The 24283-nt window shown below is 36.5% G+C and overlaps 1 protein-coding gene across 2 annotated transcripts in view; it reads right to left on the bottom strand.

Moving 5' to 3' along the window:
• Positions 1-24283, bottom strand: part of LOC145688184 (prolyl 3-hydroxylase OGFOD1-like) — a 64611-nt gene that overhangs the window by 526 nt on the left and 39802 nt on the right. For both annotated transcript variants that reach the window (XM_081762047.1, XM_081762048.1), the window contains exons 8-9: positions 18447-18646; positions 6885-7069 (exon numbers count right to left, since the gene is read on the bottom strand). In XM_081762047.1, the coding sequence (XP_081618173.1) occupies positions 6885-7069; positions 18447-18646 (385 nt within the window). The remainder of the gene's footprint in view (positions 1-6884; positions 7070-18446; positions 18647-24283) is intronic.

The following is a 24283-nucleotide window of genomic DNA, read 5'->3' as shown; positions in this document are numbered from 1 at the left end:
CTGAAAATAAAATTAACATTAATCAGTACAACAAACTTTATTTTAAAACCACTATGTATAAATTATTTTCCTTTCTCAATCTCAAACAAGCTGAATTGAAAAATAAAGAAAAAAGGATTTCACAAGTGCTTCTATTTTACTTGAACTTTTAAAATATAAAAAATGAATATCAAGTACTATTGTCACTCAGAAGAAGTGCACTTTTAATACTGTAAATGGAAGGAGAAACACATACATACACACATATTATATATATATATATATATATACACACTACCGTCCTGAGTTTAGAAACAGTATCTGTTACGGAAAACTGTTGAATGACTGATTTTTTAAAAATTTTCGGTGGCAGCACAGATAACCTACTTGAATAATGGAACATGACTTTCCGCTAGAGCAGTTACAAATCTGGTTCTTGTAGTAAAAACATAACGTAACATCAAAATCCTAAGAATTATGCTATTCGCCCAGAGATCTGTTACCAGTGAAGTACGATCTTGCGTTTGAGTGCACTAGAAACACAGGGTTGACTGACAGGACGTCGTTCCTGTGCAGTTCGGTTACATTTCCCATCGAAACTCCACCGTTCAAAAGTCGGAAAGTGGTGAGGGATTGGGCCCAGTTGTTCCCTGTGTGCTGCAAGTGAGTGGTAACATGTTGACTAAGCAGAGAAGAGCCAGATTTTGCATGCATCGCGCGCGAAGACAATCGTTTGCACCCAGAAGAGTATATTGTGTGGTAAATAGCAAGGACACTGAAACTGTCCGTCAGTGGAGCTGTGAAGACAAATCACGGGAATCGAGATACAGGCTGGTATGATGATGGTCCTTGCTCTGGAGAATTCAGAAAAACATCCCGGCATAAGGGCAAGTACTTGTAGTGACGAATAAGTGCGATCAATTCAACAACGTCCGCCATTTGGCAGCTGAACTCTTACATAACAGGGATACCCCGTGAGTCAACAGTAAGACTACGTTTAGCTGAGAAACTCAAACGGTACGTAGCAGCGAAAAAAAAAAAAAAAAAAAAACGCTATTAAGGAATTTGATTTCAGTGAGGTAGGGCACACAACAACTGGACAGGGAAGGAATGGGAAAGAGTGTTATTTACAGATGAATCAACGTTCCAAATTTTCGGGAGTAAACGCCGTCACTTTGTACAGAATCTTCCCGGAAAACGCCTGCAGCCCCACTGCATATCATTCACTGTGAAGCACGGAGAATGTCCGGTGATGTTAGGTGGTGTTTCGGAGGAAATACAATGGCAAATTTGGTGAAAGTCTAGAGAAACATGAAAAATAGATTACCACACCATCCTCCAAAGACACGCCAAACCATCCGGCATGCATCTGATTGACAAAGGTTCCTTTTACAAGCAATGACACAAACACACATCTGGTCTCCGTCAACGCTATGTGGAGTCCCTAGTGAAAAATATAATCCAAACCACTGAATGGTCCACCCAATCCTCCGATTGCAAAACATGGGTCGAATTATACAAGAGTATCTGCGCAAGAAACAACGTATCACGAGTGATACGCACCTGTGAGAGATTCTTCAGCAAGAATGCCGAAGTATTCCCACATCAGTTCTGCGAAAATTGATCAAGTGTATGCCAAATATGTGCAAGTCAGTTATTATATGGAGCGGTAAGTTTGAAAAATCTAAACGAGTGCTTGATGCTGTACGAATCGGTTCCATACAGCATGTTTTTGTTGATGTTCATTCACGCAGTAAGCTCTATCAGATGAACAAAAATGCTTTTTATTATGTATTATCTTTGTATTGTACACTTTTCTAGGGTGTTTCCAAACTTCTGCTGGGTACAATATATATATATCGATTGTTTCTTATTTTAATCGTTTTATTATTTTAAGTCCGAAGAATTTGATGAAACTTCAAATTCACATTATTTTTTTATTTATTTATTTATTTATTTTTTTTTTTTTTTTATAAATAACGTCAAAAATGGTTTAGTTTTCACAGATATATTTTCTGGATACATAACAACCAGAAACAGTATATATATCCGTAACAGTAGCTCAGCCGATCTATCAATACTTTATATACAGAAGTCAGCCATGTAAGTATCGGACTTAATCTCCATGGTCCTACAGCACACATTGGCTTTGGGAGGTCAGAAGGTGCACGTTAACCTAGGTAGATATGCAGTCAGCACATCGTCATTACGCTATCAACGTAATTATTTCAGATTTTTTAAAATTTAGTTTCAGACAAGAGCTCTTTTGAGTAACTTATCAATTGTCTCATGTTTTACCACCCCTAGGCCAACAAATGTTTGAAGTCCTCTTCCTAACGCACAGAATTTTAACACAATAGAAAAAAAATCCTTTCTGCATACCTTTGTTTCGACATTTTTGTGTAAATTTTAATGAATCTCGGTATGGTTATACGGTTTTGTGAGGCGCCCACGCACAGAAGCGCTACGCACCAGCACTACATTACGCGCCCGCCTTTATGTAACTGTTTGTTGCAATTAAAACGTTAAAACTTCACTCAACTTTAATGACCAACGTTTGAAATCAACGAACTTGGTCAAGGAATTATCGCTTGGAGGTCATTTACATTGACTAATAATTTGTATTATTATTATTATTATTATTATTATTATTATTATTATTATTATTATTATTATTATTATTATTATTATTCAATATTTGCATGTTTTTAACTTGCTTATAAGGTTTTCGTCAAACAAACACTCCAAGTTGAAGTTTGCTGGTATACGAATGGGTAGAAGGTTGTTACAATTTAGGTAGTTTCACTTTGCACAACACTGAAGACAGTCTTAAACTTTTCATATCAAATGTTTTCAAAATATCATTCTTAGCAAATCGAAATTTCCTGACTCTTACCAGTCTTCTCAAATTTCCTGATTCTCTAGGGTTTCTTAGGTTTGTTACAACCCTGAACTTACACCACTCAGATTTTCATGCCATGAGATCCACCCAGCTTTTCAGTTTCGGTGTAAATAGTTTTTACTCTCTATATAGCTATAGCGACATTCGATCTCGAGTGTTATTTAACACTATTTATACTAAAGAAAAATATTTTTTTTTAACTGTAATTCCTTTTTTCTATAATTTTTTCATATTGGTAAAATTTGTTATTGGACCCTAATTACTTGTTCCTTTTCTAGCTAAGGTTTTGATTAAACCATTTATTTATGAACGTTGCAAACATTTTTATCTGAAAAGTCTAACAATTTATCAATTGCAAATTAGTTTAGAAGAATCTTTTTTTCTACTACAGGTTAGTTATGTACTGTTAACTTTAAAAACTGCTTTCCTGTTGCTACTGAAATGATTCTGTTCTTTCTACCACGTCCTTGAGATTTCTTTCTTTAAAGAAAACTTAGTAATCAATGTGTATTAAAACTGTACAAAATTTATACTAATCTAGTATAGAAAAGACCATTCACTGTACAAGATTACACTTACGATATGTATCTGAATTGCAAGATTTTAACTCGGCGAACTACAGCACACATTTTTTGTTGCATGAAATTTTCCTGCAGGGACATCATCTGGAGTCACGTGAAGACCACTGCAAGCGTCAGTGAGTATTGAAAACGAAACTAAACTTCAAACTTTCCTCCTCCACACACTAATATTTTGTATTCAAACAGTTACAATGTTATTGAACTTTAGTTTCCTGGAGGACTTCCCTGTATTTTAATAGCTCATAACTTCTCTGTTAAAGGCGCCACATAAATGGTCTGGAACTAGCATTGAACCCCACCAACATCTACTGAAGTAACGCTTATTTAACCGACGTAGCCTACACACATATGCACCTAAGTACATTTGGAATAACTTAATTGATTTTACGATAAAACGATAAGCTACAGCGAAAAATGAGAAAATCTTTTGTCAGCGAGTTTATGTATTTGCACAAAATTCCAGATGGAAGTGCGTAAAAATTTACGTTGCAAGATTTGACACTAACAAACCAAGAAGTAACCCAATAAAACCACCGAAAAAAAGATCTAATTTGTGTATTTCCTGGGACAAAATTTTAAAACTAGAGTATAATTTATATCGAGGTAAGGCGCAGAGGCATTTGCTAGTTAAGTTTGTGAAATCAAAATACAAGGGATATATGACAGAACAACTCAATGAAGGAACGAAAAATAGATAACTTTCGATTTATCAACAATAGACTCCTGAATGTGAAAAGGAGGTAAAGAAAAAATATTAGAAACAAAACTAAGGTAATCTGTTATTGTCGGTCACATTGGATAATTGCTTTAGGAGTTACGACAGAAGAACGTGTGACTGGGAAATCCGTCTAGGTTAAGGATAAAAATTAAGGGGGGGGGAAGGTATGGTGACAGAAAATTACTGTAGAAATGAAGTTGTAACATGAAACAATGTCGACATATATTATAGTGGTGTCCTCAAATATTACCAGTATAATTATCGCTATTATCCCTTTAAGGATTTATGGTAACTTTCATTACCATGGCGTAGTATCGTGTTTGACCGCTTATTTAGGTTCTATAACAGGCATTTAACCAGTTTATTTTTTTTTTTTATTGGTCAAATCAAGCATGGAAAAAGAAACACTCAGATGCGTTTTGGAACCGGATGGTTAACTTGGCGGCCTTAAGGCAAATTTAAAAAAAAAAAAAAAAAAAATCGTGCCCTTAGTTTTCAAGATATCAGACTGAAATTTTGAATACAGATTATGTCGACCTTTGAGGTTTCCTTTTTTTTTTAAAGATCTCTACGTGAGCCCGGGCCCGAGGGGCGCAACTAATCCGAGGGTGTGATTTTTTTACGAAAAATTCCGTTTACCTTTTCGAATTTCCCGGTTCAGGTGTATGATACGGATATGTGAGTGGTACTGTTGGAAAGGGGTCTTTATACTGAAGAAAATGACGTTTGATCCATGACTAGGTCAAATAGTAATGACGCAGTAAATATATATATATATATATGTCACCTTCAGGCTTTCAAATCTTTTTTCGACTTTAGTTTTCAAGACACAAGATTGAAATTTTGTTCACGCATTGTGTGCATAAATACGTATTTTTCAAAAACATTTCATATCCCTACGTGAACCCAGGCCTGGGCAAGAGCGGCGCAAAAATTTTGAAAAAAAAAATCGAAAAACTCCCGGTTTTCACATTTCTGGTGTTTTGATACGGAGAAGCGAGTGGGGCCGTTGGGAAGGAGGTATGAACCATGACCCTACGATAAATAGTAAAGAAGCAGTAGCTCTTTGACAAAGCCTAAAATTTACCTAAAAAAGTTGAAATCCTTAAAGGGTTATTCGCAGGTGAAATTCATGGAAAAAAAACGGTGCAAGAGGAAACAACTAAAGAAGATTATAAAGTCTGTTATTCGGGTTCAGGCTACGAGACAGAATGAGAAAAAACTATTCCCATCTCTTTCTAAGAGAGGAAGGTAAGTTAAGACTGGGATTAAGAGACTGATATGCTGAATGTGGAATTATGATAATATCTGGGTTTGGGTACAGGTAAATGGGGACCTAAGCATTGCAGGATAACGGTTACTGCTAGTGCGTATATAAAGGGGTCAATGTTTCTCTAATATAAAATCTGAGGTGCATGGTGGTTCAATAGTAAAGCGCTTACCTCCGGTGAAAGGGGTCCCTGGTTCGACTCCCGGTCACGCAAATTTGTAATGGATAATATCATGTCCGTAGGTTCTGCTGTTTTCTCACACATTCTCACCTCACCTATTATTAAATAATCATTCACTTTCATTAATCACCTGTCTCCTTTATCTTAAAGCCATAAGCATAGGAAATAAAAGGTAATAGAATTTTCACTTTTACTTTTTGCAATGTAAAATCCAAGGACGTGGATGTATTTTACCTTTACACGATAGATTGTATTGCAGGAACCAAAACTGGCAAAATTTAGGAGTGACTATATTCTATGAGTTCTAGAATGTTCAAAGGCCATACTGGACTGTTCAGCGTGTTGCGAAGACGCCTAGAATATCGAAAAATGTCCTTATTTTTAAAAATATCCTGAGCTAACTTTTTACCAATATTTTAATGTTTCATTCTTTGTTCACATTTTGAATTACGGACTCATTTTCCGAATCGTATCGTTGAGATATCGTAAGGAAGGAAAGGTTTCTTTTTCAACTTACGACAGTGATGCTAGCCAAGTTAAGTAGAAGTTCCCTCCTGTCGGCCTAAATTTTCCCTCATTCCTTAAGATAATTCCACGCTCCAAAAATTGATTTTTAAAAAATCTTTAGCCCTAAGCGAAGTTTCACTGTACGTTCACAAAAATAAACCACTTTGTTATTCATCAAAGCATTTAGAGTTGTGTTGAATTATTACCTTTAAAAAAAATATGAATGATTAACTTAAGGTTAACGTTAAATGAAATTAGGACATGCGCATTGGTGAAGCAGAAAACTACCATATATTATTATATTTGTGTCCCGCTTTTCGCTTGTCAGAATCTGGTAACCCTAGGCCAGATTCTACAACTAAATACACACCAAACGACATAGCACCAGTTAGCCACTTACAGTGTGTCAGTCTAATGTTCTTGGGAACTTAAGTAATGGTTAACATAATTAAAATGTCCGTTTTAACTCGAAATGTTGAAAACAGTAGTCACGTTTTCACGGACAAACCAAGTATCGTCAAAAGAGACCTTCACTCTTTTTGATTTGGCATGCCGTGCTCAGTCTAAGTTTTCAACAGCCCCTTCCTACAGCTTTCTTAGCCCAAAGTTCTTAAATAAGGTTGCAAAGTACAGTGCAGCAAAAATGATAATTCTATCACGTGAAAACTATAAAATGTACAGAAATGCATCATCAGAAAATTGCATATAAATTCCCTTCGAAATAATAATAATAATAAGCAACTTACTTGGTCACCGTCCAATTTATCTAAGTATATTGTCTGTCCTCCAGTATCATCATTTAATCCAGACGCATCAAAATAGAGTGCCACCTCTACAGTTTCCAAGTCCATATCACGATCATCATCTCGTAAAACTGTATAGCAGCCCTGTTTCCACTGCCGCATTTCAAATGAACACTCCGCAGGTTTTGCTTTAAAAAAAAAAAAAAAAAAAAAAAGTATTGATCGCTTAAAAATAGAAAAGCCCTTTTAGTTTTGGATAAGCACTATTTCCATACATACTTCGCGTCTTATCATTATGCTTAAAATAACTTGCCTGATACTATCTTTTCTTTACCTTTCCAAATGTATAGATTAACATCAATTCGTTTTTTTAAATGTGCACATCAAAAGCATATGCATTAAATGTTACGTTTTAAGTGTGTTTACTGTCAACTACAAGCTAGTTTATAAATTTTCAGTGAAAGATTGCGGAAATACGTACAAAATAAAGTTTAAGAATTTTATTCGACACACATTGTGTCTAAATTTACTCTAATTTCCGCTAGCAAAAAAGTACTAATCACTGAATCTTAATGACTATAATAAATTTTAAAAACCAAAAACTTAGTTCTGGTCGTGAAAAACATTTCATAATCATAAGGATTTCAACAAAGGAATTACTTTCTCTCCGTATAAAATAATAATAATAAAAAATGTTCAACTTCGTTTAGTGACGCTTGGCTTCGAAGGTAACTATGAAAATCTTGGTTCGTTGTTTCGAGGCTTAATGTTCCATTTCAACACTGAGACAGTGGACCTACCTACAGTAGGGTGGAGCGTTTTGCACTTTTGTTGGAAATCCGATTACGGCTAGTGCGGAAAAGGTGCTATTAGTGGCACCGACCTTACTGAATTTTTTTTTTATTTTTTTTTTTTTGGACAACCCCTTACCCTGCCCCAACGGAAGTTTTTTAAGTGTTTGGTTAGGCAACATGCACAACACCAATGACAGAAAAGCTACTTGCTGTTGTTTTTAAAGTTACCTGATGGCTATAATACAATTATTTTATTAAAAGAAACTTGTAGCAATGACAGTAAATAATTTTAAAATGTTTATGAGTCAAAGTACAGCCATATTAGCTCAGTTGTTGGAATTAATGTCCAGATTTTATTTTGAATGCCACGTTAACGATGATTATATGCATAGCCCTTGATGTAACACGATTTTCTTTGTGCAAATCTTCGCTTATTTTGCTCTGTACTCAAAATAACCCAGAACTCACCACGGGGAGGTGATTGCACATCGAATTCCGACGAAGTTTGCGGGGAACATCATCATGACTGTGGGTTTTTTCAAGGTACTCCCGTTTCCTCCCACTTTCTCATTCCACCAATTCTTCCATCATCATTCAATTGACTTAATCATAGTCTCCCTTAGCCTAAAGGGCATAATCGTGGGACATTAAACTGAAATATTTCAAATATGAAATAATCATATGCAATGACGTATGCAAAAGGGTTTTCCGGGTTTAACTCTTCCTACAAAATATGAAAAAAGAAAACCTACTATATTACTTTACATTTACAAAAATACTGATAGGATCTGAACATGGGAGTTTGGATCTCCTTTGATCATATTTTGTGTATACCACTGGTCGCGCCATGTATCCCATGCAAGCCACGTATTCCACCATCGTAGGCACCTTGATCTTAGGAACCTTGTACCCACATTGGTTTATTTTTCTGCCTCTTCAGTTAGACACTTATTTTGCTCGGAATATCTGACTCAAGATTTTGCAATTGAAAACCCTCAGTTTCTGATTATTCATATGAGTTACTGCCCAACTTCCCAATCCATACATAACAAAAGAAAGAATTACGCTTTAATCACTCTATTCAAGTAATGTTAAAACCAAAATTTTATTCGTTAAAGTTTAACGTCCCTTTCCAATACCGAGGCTATATGAGACACGGACCTACAGTTTAAGGTTGAATCGGATCCACCGTATAAGGCATAATTTTTTAATGCTTTAATACATTAGAACCAGGATTTACGTGCGTCTTAAGTGATAAAAGTTTTGCGTGTACAGTTAGCAAGCACTTTCCTGCATTACTCTACTTCTTAGCTACATTATCAGGTTACTAACGAAATATTGATTTATGATATACGCGTATGAACAAAATCACCTGAAATCGTTTTTAAAAATATTGTCAAATAAAATTCACCCCTAAGAATAAACTACCCCTTGTGGATTTTTTCCTACAAAAACGACCTATATTATATTAAAGGGCTGTTAATGAAACATTACCGTTTTCGATAATACTGCAAATATCTATTTCAACCCTTCAGTAAACTATCCCTATTTTAGAAGTAGGAAAAAAATCGAAAAATACACTAGAGAATCTTAAAAAACAGATGAGTCTGAAGTTCAGTCTCGATACGTTAAACGATATGACCTCTAGGCTTCTAGAAACCAAAATGTATGTGAATGTCAATAGTGCAAAGTCTGTCCAACGAAACATGGATAGAGCTTCACGAATTCCCTTTGTGCAACAAGGAACTTTTAGTTTCTTGTGTACAATAGAATGTGAATGCTTAAATGGTACATTAAATAGGAATACAGCTTTAAATGTAAGCACAAAATTTAATAGAACCCAATATTGCCCAATAAAACCCACTGAGCTGGGATTTTTAGACTTCCAAACTATGGTGTAGGAAGTCTTATGGAACGCCTTTGCCCGTCCGTCTGTCGACAGGTATCAGAGCAAAAACGGTGAGAGATATCGAGTAGTAGTTTTTAGCAACCGATTCACTGCCACAAGAATATGTTCCATCTCTGTTAAACCACTATTCAAACCGGAAATTGTTAAAAGTAGCCACTTCCAGTTTCAACGTTTATCGCTATAGAACGAAAACCGTGACTGATAGCGAGAAGCGGTTTTTCGCTAACAATTCAGAGTCTCAAGGTAACATATTGTAACTATTTCTAACACTATCAGAACCGGAACTAGTTCAAAATTATTATCGTGTTTACTCGCGCAATAGTAGCACCTTAAGTTTGAAGTAAAAACATTCGCTATAAAATTTTCCCCGCATAGAAGTCGCAGTCTACGGGATTTTTGTCTTTGTGAACAAGACTTTCTTCGAAAATGCTTATCTTGCGCGAGTCGCCCCCCCCCCCAAAAAAAAAACTTTTCATGTTTACTGACACGTAACACCGTGACCCACCTGTCAGAGATCAGGCAACCTACTTCCACCCTCATTTCTGCGCCCCATCCAAGTATGACTCATTCCTGTAAGGCACCTGTTTACACTTACCTTGTCTGCTCTGCCATTCCATCGTATTGCCTCGAGGGCTTCAAACATTTGGTTGTGATTCCAAAAATCACTTCCTGGCTGGCAGACAAGCTCTGGCGCCAAAGCGACACAAACCACCTTCGTTGCTACGCGACTTTCAGTTCATTGCCATTCATCACTAGGGTAGTCAGAAAAGAGCGTGGCCTGGCCATTACGTATTCGAGTGCGATTTACGAGAGCGGAAACTTCAGAAACAACAACAGTTATAAACTGAAGGTGATTGAATATGCAGAAAAGAATGGTAATAGAGCAGCAGAAAGAGAATGGGGTGTGAATGAAAAGTTAATCAGGGACTGAAGGAAAGTCTGACACAGGCTGCAAGACTGTAAGCATGCATGCATTCAGAGGAGCAAACCGTGGAATTTTCCCAGCGGTGGAAGAGGAACTTCTTTTTTTCTGCGTGTCGTGCGAAACGTGTGCAATTTCATGTGAAATGCTGCAAAAAAACGCACGCAAAATTGCAAGAACGAAATATATTCCATACACACAATTCAAAGCAAGTCGTGTGTGTGGACTAACAAGGCTAACAAGATTTATGAGCTGCAATAGTCTGGCAATCCGACCAAGATGATCTCTCTGCCAGCGATTGCCATCAGATTACACAGATAAACTCACAAACTTTCATAGGTTTGTTATCCGACTTCAACAAATTAAATCTTATCTCCTATCACAGAATGGAAGCGCCGATCACACGCCGGTTTTTTTTCAACATGCCACTCAACACGACGGTAGCAGAAAAAGCCGCTTCAAAAGTTTCAATGCGCACGAATGAAAAAAACTGCACTGTAATGCCGAGAATTACAACAGATGGTCGTAAGTTACCTCCACTCGTTATTTTTAGGAGGAAAACTACCCCTAAAGGAGTTGAATTTCCTGCAAGTATCCATGTGCGATTCCAAGAAAAAGGGTGGATGGATGAAGCTTTAATGAAAGACTGGGTTCGAAATGTCTGGAACAAAAGCCCTGGAGCATTGCTCAAGCCATCATCGATGCTTGTTCTCGATAGCTTCCGACGGCATCTTGTTGAGTGTGAAGAAGGAACTTGCAGATGAAAGAACGGATCTCGTAATCATTCCCGGTGGGGTCAGGTCAATTTGTGCAACCTCTATATGTACACTCATGTCCAAAATTATTGTCGTATGTCTATAAATATGTTGTTGTAGGAATATAATTTGATAATGAATTCGCCCGGTATTTCTTATAATATTAGTATGTGTATAATCGGCAAATACCTGTATGAGGCAAATTTCATGTCAAAAGAGCAGCAAATTAGAACAATAAAACGAAAATAAAACTTTCTTGTACATTTAGCAACATTTTGTTTTACTCATTCTAGTTTTCGTATTTATAACTCTTTTCCTATGAAATTTACCTCAAAAATGTATTTCCCTATTATACACATAGTATCACTATTAAAAGTACCCTGCGAAATCTTTATCAAATTACATTCTTACAAGAAGACAGTTATAGATATGCGACAATCATTTTGGACATGACTGTACGTGTTAACATGTCTTTTAAACATCACATGTGGCGGAAGTTTGGAGATTGAATGGTCAACAACAACAAAGAGAAAGTATCAAGTGGCAAAATAAAGCGCCCATCTCTCGAACTTTTATTAAATTGGATAATACAAAGTTGGTGTTCGATAACATCTCACACCGTGTCAAAAAGCTTCAAAAGACCTGCATATCCAAAGCTTTCGACGGAGGTGAAGATAAAGTTCTGTGGAACAGTCACCCGGATCGTCAGACGCAGATATGACAAAGTGAAACTTCGGATCAGAGTTGGTTGAGTTGAGTTGAGTTTAGCGTCCTTTTCAGCAGCGAGGCTATATGAGACGTGGACCTACTGATTAACGTGGAATCCGAACCACATGAGCTCCCGCCGGGAATCGAACCCGGATCTCCCACGCCAAAGGCGCTTACGCTAACCGCTTAGCCACGAGGGGGCTCTTCGCATCAGAGTGAATAGTGCCTTTCGCATATATGGACAGCTGTGACACTTCTTGTGCGTGCGTGTTTCTTCCTTGTGGTGTTTCGTAGTTGTTATTCGTGTGTTTCCAATTATGTAAATATATCGTTCTTTTGTGCCAATGTCAAGTATGTATATATTTGTCTCCCACTAATTGGTAAGTTATGAACTTAATTTTTACAAGTTTTAATATTTTACCGTATGTAGGCAATATTTTATTTCCAACGAACTTAAAAAGTTCGTTACTGAATTCTCTATGTCTGTCCGTCTGTCTGTTATTTGCGATTTTTTCAATTTTGAACACTGCATTCGCTAGAGCATCAAAAGCTATCAGAGAAAGTGATTAAATTTTTCACGTCACTCTTACCGTTCCCAAGATATTGGCCAAAAAATGACCGATTTCCAGAAATTTAAGGACCCCTATCTCGGGAACCGTAAGTCATAGAGAGATCATATTGGTGTTCATCAATATCTAAACGGATGGTAAACACTTTGGTACCAAAAAGTAACCGGTGGCCACTGTCCAACTGGCCAGTGGCCACCAATTAATATCGGTACGAAAATGTTTAGCATTCTATTAGGGATTGATTATCACCAATATCTCTGTATGACTTATCATTCCCGTGATATTGGCCAGAAAATGGCCAATTTCTACATATTTAACGAGCCATAGCTCGGGAACTAAGTTGTAGAGATATGATATTGATGTTGATCAATACCTAAGAGGATGGTAAACATTTTGGTACCAAAAAGTAACCGGTAGCCATTGATTAACTGTCTACTGGCCAACTGGCCACCGTTCCCCAAATATTGGCCAAGAAAGTTCGAATTTCTAGATATTTAAGCAGCCATATCTCGAGAACTGTGAGTCACAGAGAGATGATATTTTGCTAATTTTTGAGAGAAAGAGAAGAAGGTGCGGATAGAAAGATTTACTTTTACATCTAGGAACAATGACATTTACCCTTCCCGCTCCATATCTCCATTCTTTTTAAATTTGTTTTGGCAATGCTCTTGGAGCATTCTCAACTCGTTTATGCTGAAACAATGCTGTATGTTTCGAAATTGTTTCGATCATAGCGGTAAGTGAATGGCAGCTTTCCTCGAGTAATAGTCGAAGTTTGATTTTCGCATTTAAAAATTATTACAAAAATGTGACTATTACACGAGTAAAACACGGTGGTAGTACTTTAGGTTTCAATACTGATTTCCAGAGCAAAAACGGTAGAAGATATCGACATACGATTTTTTGCAGTCTATTCACTGTACGAAGAATAGGTCCAATCTCCTTTATTAACCTTCCACTCAAAAAAGTAGCAGTTTTAATTAATCGTTTCTGGTTTCAACATTTATCATCATAGAACAAGAAAGGTAAAAGACCGCGACAAACGGTTTTCTGCAACCTATAAAGTCTCAAAAGTATGTGTCATCGCAACCCGCAACACATTACCAAAACAGGAATTTTTAAAATTTACTAGTACTTCCGGTTTCAGCTCGGGTTCCCATAAAGCAAAAACAGAGGTCGAGAAGCGGTTTCTTGCAATCGATTCAGTGTCCCCAAGGTAGTTCTATTTAGACCTGAAGTTGTTCAAATTAACTATTTCTGGTTTCAGCATTTATCCTATAAAACAAAAACGGTAACAAATAAGCGAGTACGCCTAATGGCTTTTTAATATGGATTCAGCGTCAGAGAAAACAGGTTCTATCTTATTACTCTATTGTAATTAGTAGTTATAGATGTACTATTACAAGGTGAGCAGGGTTGGCAAAAACCATGGTTTTTATTGAAAAAAAAAAGTTTTTTTGGGGTTTAAACCAGGTTTTTTTGGTTTAAATAATGTGCTCTATGTATTTATATCATCTATGGACACAAATAAGTTTGTTTCGCCTTGGTGTTATTATGCAACAACCGGGTTATGTTGGAAGGGGTTACATAATGCTTAAAGCGGAATCCAACTGCTTCGCGGCTTACATTCGAGGGAAACTGTCCTTCATTTGGACTCGAAACCGGGACTAATTGGCCACAAATGCGATACGTCCGCCGACTCACTCACGAAGACTCCTGATAAAAATACGTTGTACTGATCTTTACATACTTCTTAATAAAATTGTCAAGTCATTTCAGAAGGACAAAAATATAAATATTTGAACAAGTGAAACTATTATACAGATTTACATATGGACAATTTCAAAATACTGCAGAGTACAGAAAAACTAATTTAATCCAAGTTAGTTCACTACGACTTTTATTAGTCCAAGTTAAAGAAATACGACGACTTAATCTGCATATCAGTAAGAAAAGTGAATAATGATACGAATTATTTGAGTCCACTTTGGCTCTGACCCATTTATACATAAATAGATGCCAAAGATACTTCTGATTCCAATAAATGCTTCTCACGGGGTTTCTATGACCCCCAAAAAAAGTACGGCCCCCCAAATTTCGATGTATTTTATCAATAGTAAACATTATTAAAACGAAACAATATTTATTTTTTTCTTTGATTGCTATTGCATAATAATAAACTATAAACAATCACAAAAGAAACATTCATGAACTTTATATATTATATATATGTATGTATGTATAAAGTTGCTTTTGTAGTATAATCTCTGAGTAATTAATGGGGAATTTAGGTCTGAATATAATACAAATAATATACGGGAGTGAAACGTGATAACCCACAAATGTGTGTTCATCAAGATTTTACGAACATTTATATTTCTACGAACATTTTTCGTTTTTTAGTTTAAACCAGTTGGTTAAAAAACAGCTGATTTAAACCAGCCAACCCTGAAGGTGAGTATTGAATTCGTCTAGTTTGGAAGTCTACCGCAGTTTCACGCTATGAAACGAAAATCATTTGTTAAAAACTGGACTTTTCACAACCGTTGTTTTACTGTTGTGTCATATATGATTCTGGCGACCTTTAGTACGGGTATCGATTACGAGAAATTAATATTCGGAAAAATAATGTATGTGCACCAAAATTGTGCTCAAAACTATTAATATCCCACGAAATAACGTGTTTGGTGAACAAATTATGTGTACACACATTTGATTTACATTCCAGTTTAAAGATGGACGAATCTCCATCCATGAGGCCACACGAGGAAAATAGAAAACATTATTTTGAATTTACGTTTTAGCAAGAAAAATAATGTGCATGAAGAACTGGACCTGCTATTTTTTTTATTCTTTCTTTCTTTCGACGATTACACCAATTAAGTGCCAGAAGGTGGAAATGCAAAAAACTTCAATTATTTGTATATAACATTCCAGCACACAAAGCACTAAACGTCTTTCAAGTTTTGAAATAATGATCATTGCCTCCTTCGATCTTTTTATTTGCCAGAACTCAAGGGCCACTCAAGATTTGATATAATTCACTTTTTATGGCATCACGTTAGAAAATCGTTATTTCTTAGAAAGTTATTTAATTATCGTTATTTACCGTAGTTAATAGTTAATTCCATATCACCTAGTAGTTACATTTAACAGTCCTCTCTAATCTGCCTGTGGTACTGGAGCTTTTGGCACCCTCTGTACATGTGTCGTCAACCAAGCTATAGAAATGTTGAATATAATCTTTTAACAAGTTGAAAGTAACAATTTCTAGATAATTATTTTTTTTCTTTCTTAATTATAAGCACTATTTTAAATTTTTTGCATTACACAGAAATTCCCTCTTGTCGAATTAACCCACTGTGATCTCGCCAACTTTCTTCATTTTAATCCATAATCTATATTTCTTGCTACCCTTGGACATATTGTATATTTTCCCCGGTGTTTTTTTCGCAGAACTACTGATGGTCTCACACGTTATGTCCACATCTTGTTAAGATTCCATTATCAACCTCATTCTAATTGCCACTGTCATTTAGGACTTCAAATTTATTATGGTTGATAACCTTCACTCTAAATATTAGGTCTGAGTCTTTCAATAATCAATTTCCTCAGCCTTAATTAGCTCTGTTTTTGTTCCTTTCTCCGCGCATTTTCTTGGACAAAAACAGTATACTTTTCCATCGTGAAGCCTAATTTGTTGTTACATTTACAGAAGCATATATTCATCACTATCTTGGCCCAGTATTCGACGATTCCTACCTTATACCAATTTCTAAAGGTTCATATTCGAACTCAATTGATAGCCCTGTCTCAAAGATCCGAATGGGACTTTTTTTTTTTCCCTTTAGAATATTTTGCTCAAGAAGACTCTCAGAACAATATATGTATAAATACACATAAAGAAAATTTATTTTTTCAGGATAAGATTCTCAAGCCTTCGGCCAACTCCCAATCTAGATTTAAAAAAGAAAAAAAGCACCTACGTTGCTCAACGAGTCCATCAGACCTAACCTGGCATTTCGATATTCAGATCCACTAATCCATTAACTTCTCCCGTATCTCCGAACACATACAGCACTTCATAGCACTGCGCACGACAGCTCGATTTTAATTATCCAAAAAGAAACTGTTATAATGCTTACACATTTTCATTCGTATTTAATCAAATCTGAGTGGAATCTCATCCTGTTCGAACACAACTCCGCTGGAATTCCTGGAATCGTGGAACTGTTTGAATTTACCAAAATCTTTATAAAATGGTCTCATGAGATAAGATACATATACAACCAGTTGAGAATGCTCCAAGAGCATTGCCAGAACGAACATAAAAAGAATGAAAAGATTGAGCGGGAAGGAAAACTGTCATTGCTCCTGGATGTAAAACTAAATCATTTTATCCGCACCTTCTTCTCTTTCTCACAAAAATGAGCAAATTATAATCTCTCTATGAATTGCAGTTCTCGAGATTTGGCTGCTTAAATATCTAGAAATTCGAACTTTTTTGCCCAATATCTGGGGAACGGCGGTTAGTTGGCCAGTAGACAGTTAATCAGTGGCCACCGGTTACTATTTGGTACCAAAATGTTTACCAGCCTCTTAGGTATTGATCGACACCAATATGATCTCTGTGTGATTTACGGTTCCCGAGATTTGGCTCCTTAAATCTCCTGAAATCGGAACTATCTTTTGGCCAATATCACGGAAAGGTAAGTCATAGAGAGATATGATATCGGTGTTAAACAATCTCTAATAGAATGTTAAACATTCTAGTACCAATATTAATTGATGGCCACTATATAACTGGCGAGTGGCCAAATCAGTGGCAAGTTTGACAGTGGCTACCGGTTACTATTTAGTACCAAAATATTTACCATCCTCTTAGGTATTGATCAACATCAATATCATCTCTCTACAACTTATGGTTCCCGAGCTATGGCTCCTTAAACATCTAGAAATTGGCCACTTTTGGCCAATATCACGGGAACGGTAACTCACAGGGAGATGATTTTGGTGTTAGTCAATACCTAAGAGAATATTAAACATTTTGGTACCAATATTAATTGCTGGCCACTGGCCAGCTGGTCATTGGCCAATTAAATAGTGGCCACCGGTTACTACTTGGTACCAAAATATTTACCATCCTTTTAGATATTGATCAACACCAATATGGTCTCTCTATGACTTACGGTTCCCAAGGTATGGCTCCTTGAATCTCTGGAAGTCGGCCAATTTTTTGGCCAATATCTCGGGAATGGTAAAAGTGACGCGAAAAATTTAATCACTTTCTGTGATAGTTTTTGATGCTCTATCGAATGCAGGATTCAAAATTGAACAAATCGCAAATAACAGACACACAGACATAGAAAATTTAGTAACGAACTTTGTAAGTTGGTTGAAAGTGAATTTCTAACATTACTCTCACAGCTGCGGTAGTTCAACGGCAGAAAAACGCACTCCTTGCGCTTGGGATCCCTGGTTAAATCCCAGCTACTGTCAAAGGGGTTTTTTGGTTGACAAACCAAACACTGTGTGCCTGAGTTTTCTCGAAGGTGTCCCATTTTCGCCCGACTTTCATCATTCTGTCATTATCCATCCATCTCATCATCGCCGTCTTCCTTAGCTTCAGTGCAAAATCGTGGGACCTTAAACTCAAAAATACGTAAGTAACATTCCTCTAAGGAGATGGCATAATTCCGAAACTAGATGTTTCTACAGGAAAACGAATATACAATTCTACCTTATGATCTATAGCTGAATTAACCTATGAACAGTCTACAGTTTGGCATAGATTTCGTACAAACATTTCAAAGAAAGACAAAAAATAAATTAAATAAATAAATAAAAAATAAAAAAATAATTATTTTTAAAAAATCTTTTATAGTGAATACTATATACACAAACTTACAACATCCAGCAAAAACTTGAGCAGATATGCCATTGGTTGGTTCGGAATCATCGGTATCTGTGCTAGATTCTTCTGACGGTACCTCAGTTAAAGAAACACTCGTGTAGTTCTGCATTAATATAAACATCTGTGATGAACGCATTAGTCGTAAGAAATTCTGAAGTTGTACAGAAGACGTTTGTTCCAAAACATCGTACCTCCTGTTAAGAAAAAAAAAAAAAAGTCAGCTTAGGATAAAACACTAGAAACTATTATCCAAACAGGTAACAAAGTAAACTGTAAGACTTTTCACTATACACTTAATCAGGTACGTAAGGAAGAAGAAAAATAACAAGCAGCTGGGAAGCGACCACCTGCCTTCGCCACAGCAGAATCCAGTCATGCAAAATTATCAAATTAGTGATTCACATAACTGGGCAACAGTATTTCCTTCCTTTCATATGCATTTACTGCACATTATTATCGGTGTTTCTAATATGCTCCTTTTGCTATGTGCTGGAAAAGTTATGTAACACTTTCAATGTAACACTATGTAAAGTTATGTAACACTATGTAAAGTTATGTAACACTATGTAACAATCGGAAGTTACATATATATGGAGTGTTATTATCTTAATCCTTTGGGTATAGTGATTGTGAAACAAAACTACTGCTCAAAATGTACAGTGATGCACTCTACCGATGCTGCTTTATTTGTGTTACTCACTTTTCTCCTCAATTTCCACACTTAAGGGCTAGTGTATATTTTCTTCTTTCTTTTTATGTACGGGGGCTCAACAGGAAATGATGGGAATAGTAGGAGAGAACAATATTAGATGTAATTAAAAAGAAGATATATATTGGTTGAGGCACTATCTAGGAATTGTTACCCTAAGGGATGTGATAAAAAGTAAGATTTAAACAAAGAAAGTGATGAAATAGACTATAAATGATGGACGATATTAAAGTTGTTAGTTCAGGACTGAAGAGGTTAGCTGAAGACCGTGCGTGGAAGCTTTTCAAATTTGCAGCAGGTTAACTTGCCACATATGATGACTATAACGATGGTTAAATAATCCTTCCTTCTAGTCCTGTTTGCATATATGCTTGGCTTCTTGTTGCAAGCTGTGCCCCACTGCTTCATCTGATTACTCGAACTCTTTAGGGATCTATATTTCCATATTTCACCCAGTACCCAACAATTTTACGCAAGATTGGCATTCCATTACCTCTTTTTCAAAAAAGTCCACTGATTTCTCTTTATTTTATATTATTATACATACGTACACGAGACATGCATTATCACCTCGATTATTTTCCGTATACGTAGTTCCGAATTCAATCGCTGGTGGGAGCACTTACCTCAGATAAACAAGTGATTTCGGATTCCACTTTGAACAGGAGGTCCCACCCTATATACAGGCAGTGCTGGAACGGTTATTATACGTATTACCAATCAGACATATGCACAATGTACGTATAAACAATTTCATTGTTCAGAGTATTTCTCGTGTTAAAGCTATAGTCCTTGATAACTGCTATGGAACACAAAAACACTGAACCATAACTTTTAATCGCTTGGCTCCATATCTACATTTTATACCACCAACAGAGAGCACCAATGATCCGTTGCGTTCATCAGCAGAAGCAAATGCGCTCTTTATCAGGAAAAAACTGCGACATTGAGTAAGGTGTTACCTAAAGATACGCTTAAATACGAAAAGGGTCCGCTGTTAGTGCGACATTCTTGTGAAACGTGAGTACTCTATTAGAAAACCCCAGAAAGTGTTCATGTAAATCAGGGACAACCATATTTGAGCATAAATTTTACCTAGAAGTATAATCGAATAGTAAAGTGCAATTCTACCCGCACATTTTGCATTACCTTCAGTAAAATTCGGATAGTTAGCTACATTTTTTAAAACGTTTTTACGTCTGGAAAATAGGATCAATATTCACACGGTAGGGTTTTCAGTAGTTTCCATAAATTTTCTGCCAGCCTGGTAGGGTATACTACCCTTGTTCACACTTTTTCGTCGAGATGTAAAGTGAAAAGCAATAAACTCCTGTTCTTTTTTTTTTTTTTTTTTCTTTCTGCATGTTATTTGAGATATTTTGTATATTCTTAAATGTCCTCATTCTACAGTCTGTAATTTCAGCAGTTTCGTGTGGGCCTGCCCTGTCATCAATGTAAACAATGTTAGTACTCATTGGAAGACGGAAAAGAAACCTTTCAGGATATCGACAGAATGCTGCTCTTCAACAACGGATCCTGTGTCTAAGAATGTGTGTTTTCTTCCACTTCTCATTTTGCCCCATATACCGGATCTCCAACATCTGTTATATTCACGGAGATGCAGTGGATGATACGCTCTCAACACCACGCCTAGAATCACTTCTCGCACAAAACTGATTAATCTGAGATCATGATATTGGACTATCATGTTAGACACTTCACTAACTTCTGAACATATAATGCAACGTTATTCGGTAGTCGTGACACGATTCTGGAGACATATAGACACTAGAAGTACGGCGAGGCGCATGAAGAATTTGGGCTGGAGTGGCACATCGATTCCTTTTTGCGAACAGGTCTATGCACCGATACTGTCGAACTACTACACATCTTTCACGACTTCCACCCTGCACGCAAGCTTTTTCGTGTTTCTACGGCTAGTGCATGTGTTTTCGCAGCGAGACACTCGGTTTCGATTATCGGCAGTTCATGTGGTTCAGATCTCACGTTAAGCTGTAGGTCCACGTGTCATATAGCCTCGCTGCTGAAAGGAATGCTTAACTCAAAATCAAATCAACATTCACCGTGCACACGTACAGTTAGTACTCTTGTAACAGCAGCTTTCTGAAGTTGGAAAATGACATTCTTTGATACACTCATCAAATGTGCAGCCTCTGTGACACTTTTCCCTGTCTCAAGCCGACGATCACCACTGCTAGGTTCATAATCACTTGAGATGACTCCTTACCACTATCTTTCAACAGACTATTCACTTTGTACAATAATATTGCACTGACAACGGCTTCTACCGCATTTGACTATCTCATGGGTACCACTTTCTTTACTCAGTGTCGCAGTCTTTTTCTGATAACGATGCTCACGGAGCATACTGATGGGCAGAACTGCAAATCTTAAACTGTGTGTGCAAGTTACAGGTCAATGTGTGTTTCCTAGCAACTGTCAGACAGTGCAAATGAATGGTTGATTCGCTTTCGATAGCTAACAGCATCGACCTTGTGCGAACGAGTTAGCTTTGCTATGGGGAACACTGAACACGTTACAATATAACTTCGGTAAGTACTGGGAGCATACGAAGTCCATGTAACAATTTTCTAGCAATAAGTCGAGCATTTCTACGTGGCCTAGAAATGAATGTTAAACCTTCGATACTAAGCTCCAGTAGGGCTTGGTAATATTGTAACAATTTCGCCAAACAATACTAATTAATGTTTATTAATCTTAAAATAGAATGTTTAAATATTTGTCATGCACTTCGCATGTCTACCTTTTCTTCTACTACCTGATGCGCAGCTTTTAATAATGCACTAAATTTATAGAAAGCTAGAATTTGCTATATTGTATAAGCCAAGGAGTAAGAGTGTTACGTGATTGCAACATGAAATGAATTACAGGATTGTTAAAGTCTAGAGAGAAATATGAGGTATTAAATCCTTTAACCACTATAACCTCCAGCCATGATATGGTATTACTTGCTAAAATTTTACTCGGCTACAGAATTTCAGTTTAGCAACCCACAGAATACTTAATGAAGGAAGCATTAACGAAAGTCAGAGATTACGATTGGAGAGCAGAAAATTAATAAGGTCAGATATCCAGATGCCAGTTGTTATAGGTATAACTGAAGAAGAATTACAGACGATGTATAAAATTGCTGCCACTGGGAAACAATATGAAATTGAAAACAACATTTAAAAAAATCGAAATTCATGAGAATATCCCGTGGAAACATGTCTTTACGCATTAGAATAGAACAAACAAGAGCTTGAAGATGTCGATCAGTTCAAGTATCTGGAAATTCTTTTGACGAGAGATGTTTACTGCACCAAAGAGATCAGAACAAGAATTGCTGTAAGGAAAGAGGCATTAGAAAAGATCCTGTAGGCAAAAGAAAAGATCACTTTTAACTAGCAGGCTTAATACTGGATTGTATAGTTCGGAGACTTGGACATTACGGAAGTTAAAGAAGATAAAATGGACGGAGAGTAACACACGAAGATGTTTTAAAACGGGTAGCAGAGAAGAGGGCGCTTTTACCCAGTATGCATTGTAGGAAGGCCAATTGCACTGAATCCATGTTGCGAAGAAATTGTCTTTTGTACAACGCCATAGAAAGATGAAAGAAAAGCGAGGAGTGGGAAGAAAACACAACTGATTGAGAATTTGAAAAGTGGAAGAAAATAATGAAAGTTAAAGGAGTATGTTGAATATCGCGAAATGTGTAAGAAATATTTCCAGACCCGAACCTAAGAAAAACAAGTCTCTTTAGTTCAAGGGCCTACAGACAAGCACAATACTTAATACTACCTAATAAAACATTTTCTTCTCTTCATTTGGAGTGCAAATTTATTGTTTGAACCAATGAGGAAATCTTTGTTCATTAGTATTTACGAAATAAGATAATGAGGAAATCGCTGCTACGCTCCATTTTTCGTTTTTGAAAACCTATTTGGTATGTATTCTCAAAATGCGTTACCGGAAATATTTAAGTATCAAGGAAACCATGTAATGTTACACAGACCTAAAATTCGGAAGTAGTGGTTCCTGAATATAATATACAGTACTTGCATACACACAACAATTTCGACTCATCATATTTTACATTTTCTTTAAGGTATGTTGCCAACAAAATAAATTTGTAACAAATTTCGTTATACAGTTTTTAAAGAATAAACACCTCTTTGAAAAGCTGTACATTATTACCGTACATGGTATTAAACGTATGTGAATCTTTGGCCAACTGAGCTATTTTGTTCATGCCAAAGTATAAAATTTGACAGACTTTTCTTAAAAAAAAGTGCGAACTATGCAATTATTCAGGATTTGATACTACATGATATACGAGTACAGTCACTGTCAAGTCTGAGCACGCTATTGGTTTTTCAGAATTTTCCAAATAAAAGACACTGTCCATAAAAAACCATGTTTATTGGACTTGTTTTTGATAATAAATAACGTTCTTTATATAATACAAGAATTCACAGTCTTGGCATAGAGAGAAATTTATTGAAGAAATCTGTTTGGCAATAAACAGACAACTAAGTCACACTTTGTTTGATGATGCATCGTTTCAACGACACCTAATGATCTGCGTATGAATCCTTGTCAGTAGTTGTCTCTTCAATGAACAGCTGTGTGTGCGCTATTCACTCGTGTCGTAATATGGGCAAAATTGGATGGAAATCTGTGACATGCGATCTGTTTTCATTCGCATGAACCAGTTAAATAATGTGAAGAACATGCGAATACTGTAAAATAAGGAAGAGAAACTGTTAAGAGTTAAAGTCTTCAAATGGTTACTTTGAAAGAGAGTCATTCTTTGCGAAAAATCGCACAGCGATCGGGCGGAGCAGTGCGTCCGACTCTTGAAAGGTAGTCACAAAGTGGTGTAAATATTACACGGAAACTCACTGGTCGTCCAAAAACAATAACTTCTCTTAAGGACAAATTCACTGGAAAAACAAGTAAACGGAATAGAAGTTAACTGCGCCAGAAGAACCAATAGAACTCTGGAAGAGCCATTTCCAATCGGTATCAAGTATATGACGGCGGGCCAACGTCTTCAGATCTATGGTCTTAGGGGTAGGATTGCCGTGAAGAAATC

Source organism: Thermobia domestica, chromosome 6, assembly GCF_964235325.1.
Source record: "Thermobia domestica chromosome 6, izTheDome1.hap1.1, whole genome shotgun sequence".
NCBI lineage: Eukaryota > Metazoa > Arthropoda > Insecta > Zygentoma > Lepismatidae > Thermobia > Thermobia domestica.
The sequence above is the reverse complement of the archived record's forward strand: the minus strand, read 5'-3'. Positions and strand labels throughout refer to the sequence as shown.